General features: G+C 50.6%; 1 protein-coding gene across 3 annotated transcripts; it reads right to left on the bottom strand.

Annotated features, from left to right (window-relative positions):
* Nucleotides 1–1,636: 1,636 nt before the first annotated feature.
* Nucleotides 1,637–12,144, bottom strand: LOC144935932 (collectin-10-like). Of its 3 annotated transcripts, XM_078862825.1 has the most exons (8): nt 12,009–12,071; nt 11,117–11,194; nt 9,960–10,101; nt 8,803–8,874; nt 8,598–8,669; nt 8,445–8,498; nt 7,896–7,991; nt 1,637–7,365 (listed from the first exon to the last, which is right to left on the bottom strand). In XM_078862825.1, exons 3-8 carry the CDS (start codon nt 10,078–10,080, stop codon nt 6,968–6,970), a joined length of 813 nt encoding a protein of 270 aa, XP_078718951.1. In that variant the 5' UTR covers nt 10,081–10,101; nt 11,117–11,194; nt 12,009–12,071; the 3' UTR covers nt 1,637–6,967. The 3 variants fall into 3 exon arrangements, with proteins under 3 accessions (XP_078718951.1, XP_078718949.1, XP_078718950.1); XM_078862823.1 differs by lacking the exon at nt 11,117–11,194 and having other exon boundaries at nt 12,009–12,144; XM_078862824.1 differs by lacking the exon at nt 11,117–11,194 and having other exon boundaries at nt 1,637–7,362; nt 12,009–12,144.
* Between the last annotated feature and the right edge of the window lie 726 nt (nt 12,145–12,870).

Genomic DNA, 12,870 nt, shown 5'->3' with positions numbered 1-12,870 from the left:
TTGTTGATAGCCAGTCGGCTTGCAAAGTACCTTCGTCTTAGAGAAATCAATTTCATCTGAGCCAGCCGCATTAAAGTAATGATCAGCCACGGCAGAAGAATTGGTCTATGCCGTGTTTCAGATCTGCCTTATGTTCACGACCACGGTCCGGGACATGTCGCTTAGTTTCCTCAATGTAACTACTGCCGCAGACACAGCTTAGTTTGTAGACGCCGGGATATTGCATGTCAGGAATCTTGTCCTTCACAGATGGGATCAGATCACGAATTGTACGCACTGTGTTATCTACGTGACTTTACCTAAAGAACCAAAGAATATGAATTCCTGCAGTCACGAAAGTTTTAAGTAGAAAGAAAAACCTCGCCATGTTATTGGCCTTCCCGTAAACGTTGTATAATTGTCTTATCGACCAACGCTTGGCATTTATAAACAATACAAAACAATACTCGTAGTTTCTTTCGGTAAAGTCACGTAGGTAAAAAAAAATCACGACGTTTCGATCACCAACACAAGCGGTCGTCCTCAGGCGGAAATACCCACGTGACTTTACCCAAATAACTAAAGAGTATGGATTCCTGCAGTCACGAAAGCTTCAAATCAAGATGAATACGAAACAAAACAAAGCAATGAAATGCTGTCCCCATGACGCTCAAGTCGGTTGATCAGAGCCCAGTTGCTTGACATTCAACTCCTCCCACATCGTCATCCTTGCGAATTGAATATTGAGGAGTGACTCCACGGCGTCCGTTGCTAATTCTTCGTGTGCTGCACCTGCTGCACCTCCTGCCCTCGCCGTCGCTGTTGTTTCCTCCTAGAGAGTGCCGGCCGTGAGCTGCTGCTGCTGCTCCATTTGCAGTGCCACCTCGCGTTGTGACGTCGTCTCTCATTGCAGCCCTGAACGCGTTGTCTCAAGCGGCGTGGCTCCAATGGGAAGCTGCTCAACGCAGTGCATGAAGGGAAATCTCTCACTCGGACGCCTTCACCGCCGCCCGAGACCTCCCCTAGGCACAAATTAGACTGTGGCGTTGCAGCGGTTTCTAATATGAACTTACAATGTTATCTTCATTAGACAATTCACGTTCAAAGAATCATTATAATTAAAAAATAAATTATACAACAAAATAATGTAGAGAAAAGTAGTTATATATAAAAAAGAAATGTATTTCTCATCTCCAGCTGCTTGGTGGGGCGGCGCCACAACGAACCGCTCCTGGTATATCAATTTGTAGTTTGTCAAAGGAAATGTCATTTTAAAAGTTTTCTCATCAGCCGTCAATTGTAGCTATGTTCGTTTGGCCCGAGAATAAATGCATCACCACGAACGAGGCCGCTTCCCGGCTGCCCTAAGCCTGCGACAGAACTGGCATCGGTGACTGCCTGGAAAGTGGACAGAATACCACGATGTCTTGTGTCGCCTTTTATTGCTCGGCGGCCAGAGATGGCAGTACAAGCAACTCTTTAATCTGTTAAACACGTCGGCTTTCGTGACCAATATTGTGGAAAATATTTAATCTATCTGTGCGAAGCGTTACCGTTATACCCTCAAAGAAAGCCACGCACTCACCCATGGCATTGGCCACGCACTCACAACGCAGCAGCCCCCTCATGCACAATGAGACTTTGCTGGTATGAAGAACACTCTTTATTCGGTTACTTGTTTAATTTGTCAATCGCCTTGGAACGGACTCATATAAGACGCTATAAGCTCGATCTTATTATCAATACCGCGACTTTACTGTAGATACACTTTGTTTTGCAACTGCATCCGTGAGGATACACAAATAGTTGTATGAATCCAGAATGTGAAGTTGATTGAGGTGATGGAGAAGCATGAAAGGGTGGTTGGCTCCTATTAACAGCGACGTGTGTGTAGCAATTAGAAAATGCAAGACAACAAGCGAAGTCGTTGAGATGGGTGTACACGCTGGAGAGTGACAGTGCAGGAGGACCCACACCGAGGAGACAAGCCACGGCCCCATACAGCAGCAGCTGGGAGGTGCGCGTTGCCCACCAGCCTCACCCCCACAAATAGAAGTGAGGCGACAACAGCTCCCTCTGTCTCTCTGTTGCCAGCCGCCTTCACTCGAAGTGCGAGTGGTGTCGGGATCGATAGGAGTCCAGTGGCTGAGTAGCGGGTCCTGGGGGGGGGGGGTTGTTCTTCTGAGGGGTGCGGTGGGAGTCAAATGTTTAGGGAGCAAACACAGCTCATTCCCTTGTAATGTTGTGCAAGCATTAGGGGGCAGTGCCCCCCCCCCCCACCAAAGTATGCTGTGTATGGCTGTGCCTCGCATGCGGCAGTGCCCGGAGGAAGGAAGAGCTTCATCCGGAGGTGTCCGGGGTTCAGCTCTGGAGAATATCCAACGAGAAATCCTCCTGATGACGCTTGCTTGTGTTGCGATCGAAACGTCGTTATATTTATTATTTTTTAATTCACTTTATTTTCATTGTTATTATTGTATTGTTATTATTTTTTCTATCGACCTGACTTTACCGAAAGAACCATAGATTATGAGAATTCAAGAACCATAGATTATGATAAATCAAGAACCATAGATTATGATAAATCAAGAACCATAGATTATGATAAATAAAGAACCATAGATTATGATAAATAAAGAACCATAGATTATGAGAAATCAAGAACCATAGATTATGAGAAATCAAGGCCTGGGCGCTGTCCAGCAGAGGGCGCTCCAGCACGAGAGACGCGACGCAAGTTCGTCAACTCAGCCACAAAACGAACATAACCGACGTTTCGGACAATGCCAAAGTAATGTATATCAGGCCCCAGTGTTATGGACGGATGTGTTGGGGTTTTATATCAATGTTGTGTACCAGTGGCAAGGCAGCGTCACAGAGCTCAACGCAGCAGCAGCAGAGAGGTGAAGGCCGGGGCAGACAGCTGTTCTTGTTGCTCTCTCGGCATTGTGCTGAGAAACGAAGCGTCCGGTACTGAATACGAGGCCTTGCAGCGCGGAGCGGCGGTGTCTATTAGCGCAGTCGAGTAACGTAATCCATCTGTCATGTAATCCACTGTGTGATGTAATCCCCTGTGTAATGTAATCCATCTGTCATGTAATCCACGATGTAATGTAATCGACTGTGTAATGCAATCCGTGTGATGTAATCTACTGTGTAATGTAATCTACTGTGTAATGTAATCCCCTGTGATGTAATCCGCTGTGTAATATAATCCCCTGTGTAATGCAATCCACTGTGTAATGTAATTCACTGTGTAATGTAATCCCCTGTGTAATGTAATCCCCTGTGTAATGTAATCCACTGTGTGATGTAATCCACTGTGTAATGTAATTTACTGAGTAATGTAATCCACTGTGTAATGTAATCCACTGTGTAATCGTCTGTGTAATGTAATCCCCTGTGTAATGTAATCCACTGTGTAATGTAATCTCCTGTGTAATACAATCCACCGTGTAATGTAATCCACTGTGTAATGTAATCCACTGTGTAATGTAATCCCCTGTGTGATGTAATCAGCTGTGTAATGTAATCCTCTGTGTAATGTAATCCACTGTGTAATGTAATCCACTGTGTGATGTAATCCACTGCGTGGTGTAATTCACTGCGTGATGTAATCCACTGTGATGTAATCCCCTGTGTGATGTAATTCCCTGTGTAATGTAATCCACCGTGTAATGTAATCCACTGTGTAATGTAATCCCCTGTGTGATGTAATTCCATGTGTAATGTAATCCACCGTGTAATGTAATCCACAGTGTAATGTAATCCACTGGGCACATCCCGCGCTGACCTCACCCACCTCAGCCTCACCCAGCACAGCCCCGAGCCAGCACTCACCTCCCCACACCACACTCCGATGCAAAGATTATTTTTTAAAAATATAATATACATTTATATTTGTGTACCGTTTTGATTCCTTCTGGAATGTGGTTGATTTTGCTCCGATTGCTATTTGCTCCATTTCTGTAGCATCATTGTATTGATCGCGTATGGTATGATGGTGACCCAAATCGCTTTCGAAAAACGAGACTCATCCTGGTCCCTTGAGTTCCCACCCGGTTGAACAAAATCCACTTTAAACTCCCGTCTTGCCAAAATGGCGCCATGAAAAACTGAGATGTGAAACTGAATATGGGCGCAGAAGGTGAGTAGGGTTAGGGTTAAAACCAGTGTAAGCTGATTGGCTATTTGATCAGGGCTGGGGTTCTAACTAGTGCCTGCTTAGCCAGTTGGTTAGGGTTAGTGCAGTGGCAAGTCCTTGAACAAGGAATACGATGGTACAGAGCAGTGGTTCCCAACCATACACAAACATTTTGCTTTCACCACCGCGCACCAGAATTTTTTTTCAAATATAAAGACTCCAAATCGTCCTGTACCTGCAAGTTCCGCGTGTTACTTTCCACGGCCTTTTGGGCCGCCAGAGGCCCATGGACCAGAGGTTGGGAACCACAAAGCTGCAGATTTGAGGCCGTGGAACTCATGCTCGTTTCTGCTGCCACATAGCCATGCATCCACCACAGGGTTGATACTCAATAGGCACCCAAGGCTCAATTTCTCACGTAATATATTTCATATCACTGTTGGAGAAGGTTGGTGACTCAAAAGCCACAGCCACGGTGAGAGGCATTGTGGATGCGGTGTGCCGGGTGCAGACAGCCCGGCTGACAATGAGCCCTGTGTGCAGATCTTCAGCTTCCATTCTGATGTGAACTTCCATGCCTGCCGGCCGACAAATACTGTGCACGGTTCTGATACAGCGCTCAGTCATGTGGGGGACGCTGCTGTGTGGTTACACAAGCGTGGGGACGGAGGCTCACTGTCATGTAAACGCGTACAACCAATTCATACAAACAAACGACATCCTTCAGGTGAGTTATAATTCGTCACATTTTGAGAAGTAAATCCTAACCTGCTTTTACATGGACGGTTCAGTCGACTATTGCACTATACCTGTTCATTTCCCTTCCTGTAAAAAGAGATGAAGTCAACCATCGCAAACACGAGACTCTCTAAAACCACTCGCACTCAAACCGAGACGCAAACATGCGCCTCGTGCCACTCGTGCCCGACACGCATGGGACGAGGCAAGAACCTCGTCATGGACGCCGGCCCCCACCTGGACCCCGCGAGCTGCCTCGCTCGTGACGTGGAGGGCGGCACAGGGAGGTCAGCTTCCGGCTGGGCATACAACGACACGAGGGGAGCTTTGGGCTCTCGTGGCTTTCTGGCCGGCCCTGGAGTTCCAGCACCGAGGTTAGGATCTACAGAGGGTCTCAGAGTTGAGTCTAGGAAACAGTAATGGGGCCTGGGGGGGGGGGGTGTTGTGGGGGGCATTGCCTCATATGCGAGGTATCCATATTGACTCCATGTAAAACTCCATAAGGGCAGGCCTTGGAGGTCTGGTGTCAACTGTGCAACTCCTATGCAATCTGGCAGAAGTGACTGCTTGATGAGGAGGCATCCACGAGGAGCTGACACTGAAAGGGGCAGGGTGGGGGCGCAAATGGGATAATGCCCCTGTAAAGTAACAATAACCAATGCATGGCCTGGCCTCTCACAGCACCAGGAAGAGCCACCCTGTGGTTTTAAACTCTTTTTTATTTTACCAGATAAGGACCACGGAGCTATGTAGCTCTTTTTTTAGAAGCTATCTGGCCACAAATGATAGCTCAACGAAGTGGCTTATCGCATGGAAATGTATATCTGTGTAGTGTAGTAAAGCACGCACAGCTGATGAGAGGTACGTGTGTAATGGAGTGGCTCACGCGCAGCTGAGGAGAGGCGTCTGTGTGTGAGCTGCGGGTTGGCTGTCGGGCAGATCCTGGAAGGTGAGCGGAGTCTAGCTGGGGGAATAGAAGCCGGCGTGCGGGAATGCACGAGGTTCTTCTTTGTCCTGAGCAGGTGTGGGCGATGTATGAGAGAGGAGGGGTAGCTAGTAGTGTATGAGAGAGGATGGGTAGCTGGTAGGGATTGAGGTGTACCACGCGTGGTGTTATGCGTGACGTGAAGTGTGCGCTCACAATTGGCGTGTATGGAGATTAATAAAGAATGAGCAGGTGTTATGTTACCTTTCCTTCGAGTGAGTTCCACACTACATCTGTAAAATACTCTAAACGCATGTTTCTAAATATGGTGGAAGAAATAGGAGGACGCGGAGAAAAACCCACGCAATCACGGGGAGAGCATGCAAACGCCAAATATACAGGCATCAGGATCAAGATCGAACCTACGTCCTCCTGCATACCAGGCGAGGAAGTTAACTTCTCGCCACTGCGGTGCCACAGCAAGGTCATTTAGTCCTTGCCAGCAGGGCTTAAGTTTCTCAATGAATATTTTGCAGATCACTGGTAGACTGGAGTAGGCGACGCATGACTCGCAGTCACAGCCATAGAGATATGTATACTGGATGTGGTGTGCCGGCTGAAATGAAGCCCTCCTTTGATGCATTGCTTGGCATCGAGGCTCCAACTTCACATGAACCCCATCCTCTATGGCTCTGACTGAAGCACTGCAGCGCGTGCTGCTGCTGCTGCTGCTAGAACTGCGAGCAGTGTGAAGACAAGTATAGGTTTGTGTGTATACTCTGCACTATATACCATACAAACCCAGCTATCCATACACCTCCTCTCAAATACACCAACATGTTTTCGATAAACCTGTTTCCCACTTATCGCGCTTTTCTCTTCATTAAGTGCATCTCTTCCAGTTACATCAGCGTTAACTCGATTTATTAGGTTGCGTGCCCTTTCAAAAACCCCCAAAATACCAGGCCCTCCATTAAATCCTCTCTCCTCCAATCATGGCTCCTGCTTCTTAAACCCACATCCTTGAGTCACACTCCTCTAACCCGCCTCCTTGCTACATCCTTCTCCATGTACACTCCCCTAGTCACAGCCACATCCAATCACACTCCTCCTCACTTGACCGACTCGTGAAGCCGGTCTCACCTCCTCAACCTCCTCCTTAAAACCACCACCTCCTGCAGTCACAGCTCCTCCTTGGTGAACTCGCACACGAAGTACATGGTGTTGGCGCAGCTGACGTCGTTCCAACCTCCGCCGCTCTCCATCTCCACGCAGTCCTCTCCACCGAACGCGTTGTTGGGCTCGCCGGGCCGCCAGCGGGTGAAGGCCGTGGGCCCCAGCGACGCGCCGTCCTCGTAGGCGAAGGCCCCTTCCCGCGCTCCGTCGTGCAGGCCGATGAAGACGCGTGCCAGGCCGGCGTGGCTGACGTAGGCCGCGAGGAGCGCATTGGTGGTCTCGTCCCGCGGCATGGCGAGGAGGCCGCCCCTCGAGCGGCAGTGCAGCGCCGCCTCGGAATAGGCGCGCTCCTCACGCACCAGCAGGTACACCTTGCGCTCCGTCTCGCGCACGCCCGCCACTGCTGGAGCACAACAAGTGGCCGCACAGACGCTCGCTTGTCATGAGCTGGGCTGGTGCAATTATTTTTGGAGATGTATCGGCCAAGAGGAGGGGGAATTTTCTGCTGGGATTTTTGCTGAGCGCAGGTCCTGAGGTCCGAAATGTCAAGCACGTAGCCACATCACTCGTGAAGGTGTGGTTGCTATGAGTTCACTCATCTCCTGACTTGAGCAAGGTTATGATAAGAAAGAGGCTTGAGAAAAGAGGTGAAGGGAGGGAATTTCATGGTGCAGCAGTGCGAGGGATGACACAGAAAGAGAAGTGCTGTAATCTGCAGCGGGGTGAGTGTGTACAGTGTGGATGAGATTAAACAATCTAGAAAACCGATTCTTGAACGTGGATGGAGGAATCATCACGCAAGAGCTGTAGTGCCCTGGGTACAAAGCCACCTAAATCTGGCACCGTCAGCGTAGGAATTGTGAACACGACAGAGGGGAGAAAGGAACAGAGTTCCTGTCCGTGACTCGGGGTCGCATGGGGTCGCGCCCTCACCGGTCTTGAGGAAGGAGACCTCCTCGCGTAGGCGAGTCACCACGATGTCCATCTCTCCGATGAGAACACGCATGCGGCTGCAGTTACACGGTAAGCCTGCAACAACACCAGCGCAGGGAGACACCGGCACGGATGTGAGGACGTACACAACACCAGCATGCAGACATGCGCACAATTGAACAAGAACGCGGACTAGGGAATTCACAAATATATGAGCACACGCAAACAAGCACCGGGAACACAGACATGGCCATGGAGGTGAGCCTGCAGACACGGGTAAACACACAGACGCACGCAAAAGCAGTCTTAGAGTCAAAGGCAGGGACCCACGAAGCCAAGCCGAGGCTAAAAGCCTTCAGCCCTCAGCTGTTTAGGTGGAGACCAGTGTGAAGGCTCGTCATGAAGTGTGACATCACTAGATGATGTCACACATTGTGTAATGAGGCGTGAAGGCGAGCGCATGACATATGACGTCATCAACTTGGTCGATAAGGCATATTATTTATTATTTAAATGTTGTTGGTGGCCTCATCCCACCCACCACCTCACCTTGCTGCCCTTTAGGCCCGGGGGGTCCATTGTCACCCTTGCTGCCCCTCTCGCCTGGCACGACACACGACACACACACACATGCGCGCAATGAGCCTCGTCAGCGCGACCCAAGTGTGCAGCGTGGGTGCGCATGGCGCGAGCACGTGATACCTTTGGTTCCTATGGGCCCAATCTTGCCTGGCCGTCCCTGATCCCCCTTGCATCCCTTATCTCCTGGCAGGCCTGCACAGTGCGGTCAGGGAGTGAGTAGAGACAGAAAATACACTGAAGAGGGATATGGGACGAAATGCCCATCACTCCTTGATGTGGCGCCCTGTGATGAGCTGTGGTGTCCGAGATGTGATGTATCGGCTACCTTTCTCTCCAGGTGGGCCCAGCTTTCCAGGCCTTCCGGGCACACCACGGTCTCCCTGCACACCGACCTCACCTGCACAAGACAGGGCACGAGGCTAGCACTCGCACAGTGCTCCTTGCTACTTAAACAACCATCATTCAATGCAAGGTCGTAGCCATGGAGTCAACATTGGGGGGGACCAAATCTTCCAGGGTGTCTGGGGGTCCCAACCCAGAAAAATATCTACATTTGAAAACTCATTTCCTGCCTAAAATATTAAAAAATTCACTAACACATGGGATGGACCTTTTATTTGATTTTTACAATGTCTCAGTGTATTGTATTACATTGCTCTGTTTTTACTTTTTAACCATTTCTTGTTTCATTGTATGTAATGGCAGAGATTAGGGATTAATAAAGTACAACCATTACCACAATCATATGATTCTAGATTTGAAGCTTTCGTGACTGCAAGGATTCATATTCTTAGGTTTTTTCGGTAAAGTCACGTAGGTAAAAAATTTAAATTAATAAAAGTAAAATAAAATAAAAAAATTTTTTACCTACGTGACTTTACCGAAAAAAACCTAAGAACACAATCATATACACAGCAATCTATGCATTGATTTATATGAAGACAAGTCCAGATATGTGGCCAATGTTTAGCAAATTGTTGTTTTTATTTACGTAACATAGCAATTTTTTATAGCAATATTTTGGGGGATTTATTTAGCATATTTGATATATATTATAATTACGGCCTTGATTCGATGCATTTGCTGTTACACGATCATGGCATGGACACGAGCCGTCAGGCCTGGGGTAGAATTGGAACTATTCAGCACTATTTGTGGAGCATTCAACATCTACAGGAAGGATGCTGCTGCACCTTTCCCTCGACTTCACCATCACTTTGAAATACAATTTGGGATGTGGTGGCCCAAGACAGTGGCATCGCGTGCTTGGCGTGGGCCTTGATGCAAATCCACGAATGAGGCCACCTTGTCCATCTGCCACCCCTCCTTGTAGCCCGTCGCAAAGCCCCATCAGGCCTTGGTGCAGGTGCACCGCCTGCACACTCCGTCGCTATGCCACTGGCCAAAGTGACACTTTGGGTCTCTCACGTTTAACTTGGTGCTCGTCGGTGCCGCGTGCCCCACACGTCACAAGGGCCTTACCTTTCGCGCCGGGAAGGATCACGTGACTGGCGCACGCCTCCATGATTGGCCGATTCAGTGTTGCTGTGCAGCACGTGCTCGAGAGCAACACGAGGAGCGGCGCAAGGAGGCTCCAGGCCATGGCACGTGACGTGAGGAAGCGCTGGTGGGGCGGGGGACAGGTGAGATGGGCGGGGGCGGTGGTCTCCGCGTGGACACGCCCACCACCGCCGACCATCAACCAATCACGAGGCAGACGCCTGTCACTCACGAGCCAGACGCGATCGTCAGTCACGCGCGCGCACACTTGGGCACACGTGTGTAGTAGTGCACATACACGTGTAGTAGTACACACACGTGTAGTAGCACACACGTGTGTAGTAGTGCACACACGTGTAGTAGTACACACACGTGTAGTAGTGCACACACACGTGTAGTAGTACACACACGTGTAGTAGTGCACACACGTGTAGTAGTGCACACACGTGTAGTAGTAGTGACCACGTGTAGGAGTACACACACGTGTAGTAGCACACACACGTGTAGTAGTACACACACGTGTGTAGTAGTACACACGTGTGTGTAGTAGTGCACACACGTGTAGTAGCACACACGTGTGTAGTAGTACACACACGTGTAGTAGTACACATACGTGTGTAGTAGTGCACACACGTGTAGTAGTGCACACACGTGTAGTAGTGCACACACGTGTGTAGTAGCGCACACACGTGTGTAGTAGTACACACGTGTAGTAGTACACACACGTGTGTGTAGTAGTACACACACGTGTGTGTAGTAGCACACACGTGTAGTAGTAGTACACACGTGTGTAGTAGTACACACACGTGTAGTAGTACACACACGTGTAGTAGTGAACACGTGTGTAGTAGTGAACACGTGTGTAGTACACACACGTGTGTAGTAGTGCACACACGTGTGTAGTAGTACACACACGTGTAGTAGTACACACACGTGTAGTAGTGAACACGTGTGTAGTAGTGAACACGTGTGTAGTAGCACACACACGTGTAGTAGTACACACACGTGTGTAGTAGTGCACACGTGTAGTAGTACACACACGTGTAGTAGTGAACACGTGTAGTAGTAGTGCACACGTGTGTAGTACGGATTTGCGTGCTCTTGTGTAGGGTGGACATGTGTGGGGTGCACGTGTGTACCTAGCCTGGCACAGGCGCCTTAGGGACGTCACCGCCACTTGGTTGTTGCTGTGAGAGGCGAGGCGGAGCCGGCAGGACCTGAGAGCAACAATGTGGGCGAGCGAACCTCAAAAGTCGCTTCTCGAGTCAAAAGTGGAACTCGACGACTCACAAAGTCGTGGACTGACCGGGCTCCTGACCGCAGCAGGGGTCGCTAAGAATGTCTCGTGTCGTCGGCCAAGACGCCGCGAGATTCGTCGCTCGTCCATTTGATACAAAAACACGCGTCGTGAGGGGAACCTACAAATTCGATAACCTGCGGCAACAGCTCGGAGTGGAGGATGTTGACCCCCCGGGGTCGTGCCAACCCACGCCGCCGCTCGCCACCGTCTCAGCCTGACGGGAAGCTGCGGGGACCCCACCTCGTGGTGCTTCTCGTGGCGCACCACGTCTCGCTATGGCCGTGGCGAGTATCAGCCACGTGCCGCTTACTCCACTTTCATTGCGAGCGCGAAGTGAAGCCCTGCTCAGCGCAGCAGGCCACGGCACAACTGCAGCGCATCCCACTTGTCAACTCGCATTCCTCCGCTCTCTCGCGACTCACACGGCGCTCGCCTGAACTAGAGCTCATCATTCCTCGTGGCTCCATGCTGTCACCTCAACTACATTTGGCTCTTAAGCCACCTTCATCTCACTCGAAGTCATCTCGCCATACCGTTCTGCAGCTCACCTGAATGTCACCTCGCATGGATTTCATGATTCTTACTTGAACCTCATCTGTAGACATCGCACCATTCGGATCTTCTCAACTTTATCATCGCACATGGAGCTCATCTCACACAGCCGTCATCGTACACGGACTCAACTCGCGTAAACCTCATCCAAGCTGGACTTCATCTCACACGGATCTCACCTCACGTGGCTCTTCTCTCGAGTAGAGCAGCACCGGTGTCGCCTGGTGGTGGCGACACGCGAACTGCAGCTTCTGATCCTCGTGTCTCTCCCCGTGTCTCTCCTCGTGTCTCTCTCGTGTCTCTCTCGTGTCTCTCCTCGTGTCTCTCCTCGTGTCTCTCTCGTGTCTCTCCTCGTGTCTCTCTCGTGTCTCTCTCGTGTCTCTCCCCGCGTCTCTCCTCGTGTCTCTCTCGCGTCTCTCCTCGTGTCTCTCCTCCTCGTGTCTCTCCTCGTGTCTCTCTCGTGTCTCTCCTCGTGTCTCTCTCGTGTCTCTCCCCGCGTCTCTCCTCGTTTCTCTCCCCGCGTCTCTCTCGTGTCTCTCCCCGTGTCTCTCCCCGTGTCTCTCGTGTCTCTCCCCGCGTCTCTCCCCGTGGCTCTCTCCGCGTCTCTCCCTGCGTATCTCTTCGTGTCTCTCCTCGTGTCTCTCCTCCTCGTGTCTCTCCTCGTGTCTCTCCCCGCGTCTCTCCTCCTGTCTCTCCCCGCGTTTTCTCGTGTCTCTCCTCGTGTCTCTCCCCGTGTCTCTCCTCGTGTCTCTCCCCGCGTCTCTCCTCGTGTCTCTCCCCGCGTCTCTCCTCGTGTGTCTCCCCGCGTCTTCTCGTGTCTCTCCTCGTGTCTCTCCCCGCGTCTCCCCGCGTCTCTCCCTGCGTCTTCTCGTGTCTCTCCCCGCGTCTCTCCTCGCGTCTCTCCTCCTCGTGTCTCTCTCCGTGTCTCTTCTCGTGTCTCTCCCCGCGTCTCTCCTCGCGTCTCTCCTCGTGTCTCTCCCCGCGTCTCCCCGCGTCTCTTCACGCGTCTCTCTCAGTGTCTCTCCTCGTGTCTCTCCCCGC

This window comes from Lampetra fluviatilis, chromosome 14, assembly GCF_964198595.1.
Source record: "Lampetra fluviatilis chromosome 14, kcLamFluv1.1, whole genome shotgun sequence".
NCBI classification, from domain to species: domain Eukaryota; kingdom Metazoa; phylum Chordata; class Hyperoartia; order Petromyzontiformes; family Petromyzontidae; genus Lampetra; species Lampetra fluviatilis.
Note: the sequence above shows the minus strand (reverse complement) of the source record. Positions and strands in the feature narration are given on the sequence as shown.

Excerpts from the sequence above, each read along its gene's own strand:
- LOC144935932 (XM_078862823.1), bottom strand. The coding sequence starts at position 10,080 with ATGGCCTGGAGCCTCCTTGCGCCGCTCCTCGTGTTGCTCTCGAGCACG. Across the intron at positions 8,875-9,959 it reads GATCCTTCCCGGCGCGAAAG|GTGAGGTCGGTGTGCAGGGA; the intron begins GTAAGGCCCTTG and ends TGTCTTGTGCAG. Across the intron at positions 7,366-7,895 it reads GGTCTCCTTCCTCAAGACCG|CAGTGGCGGGCGTGCGCGAG; the intron begins GTGAGGGCGCGA and ends GTTGTGCTCCAG.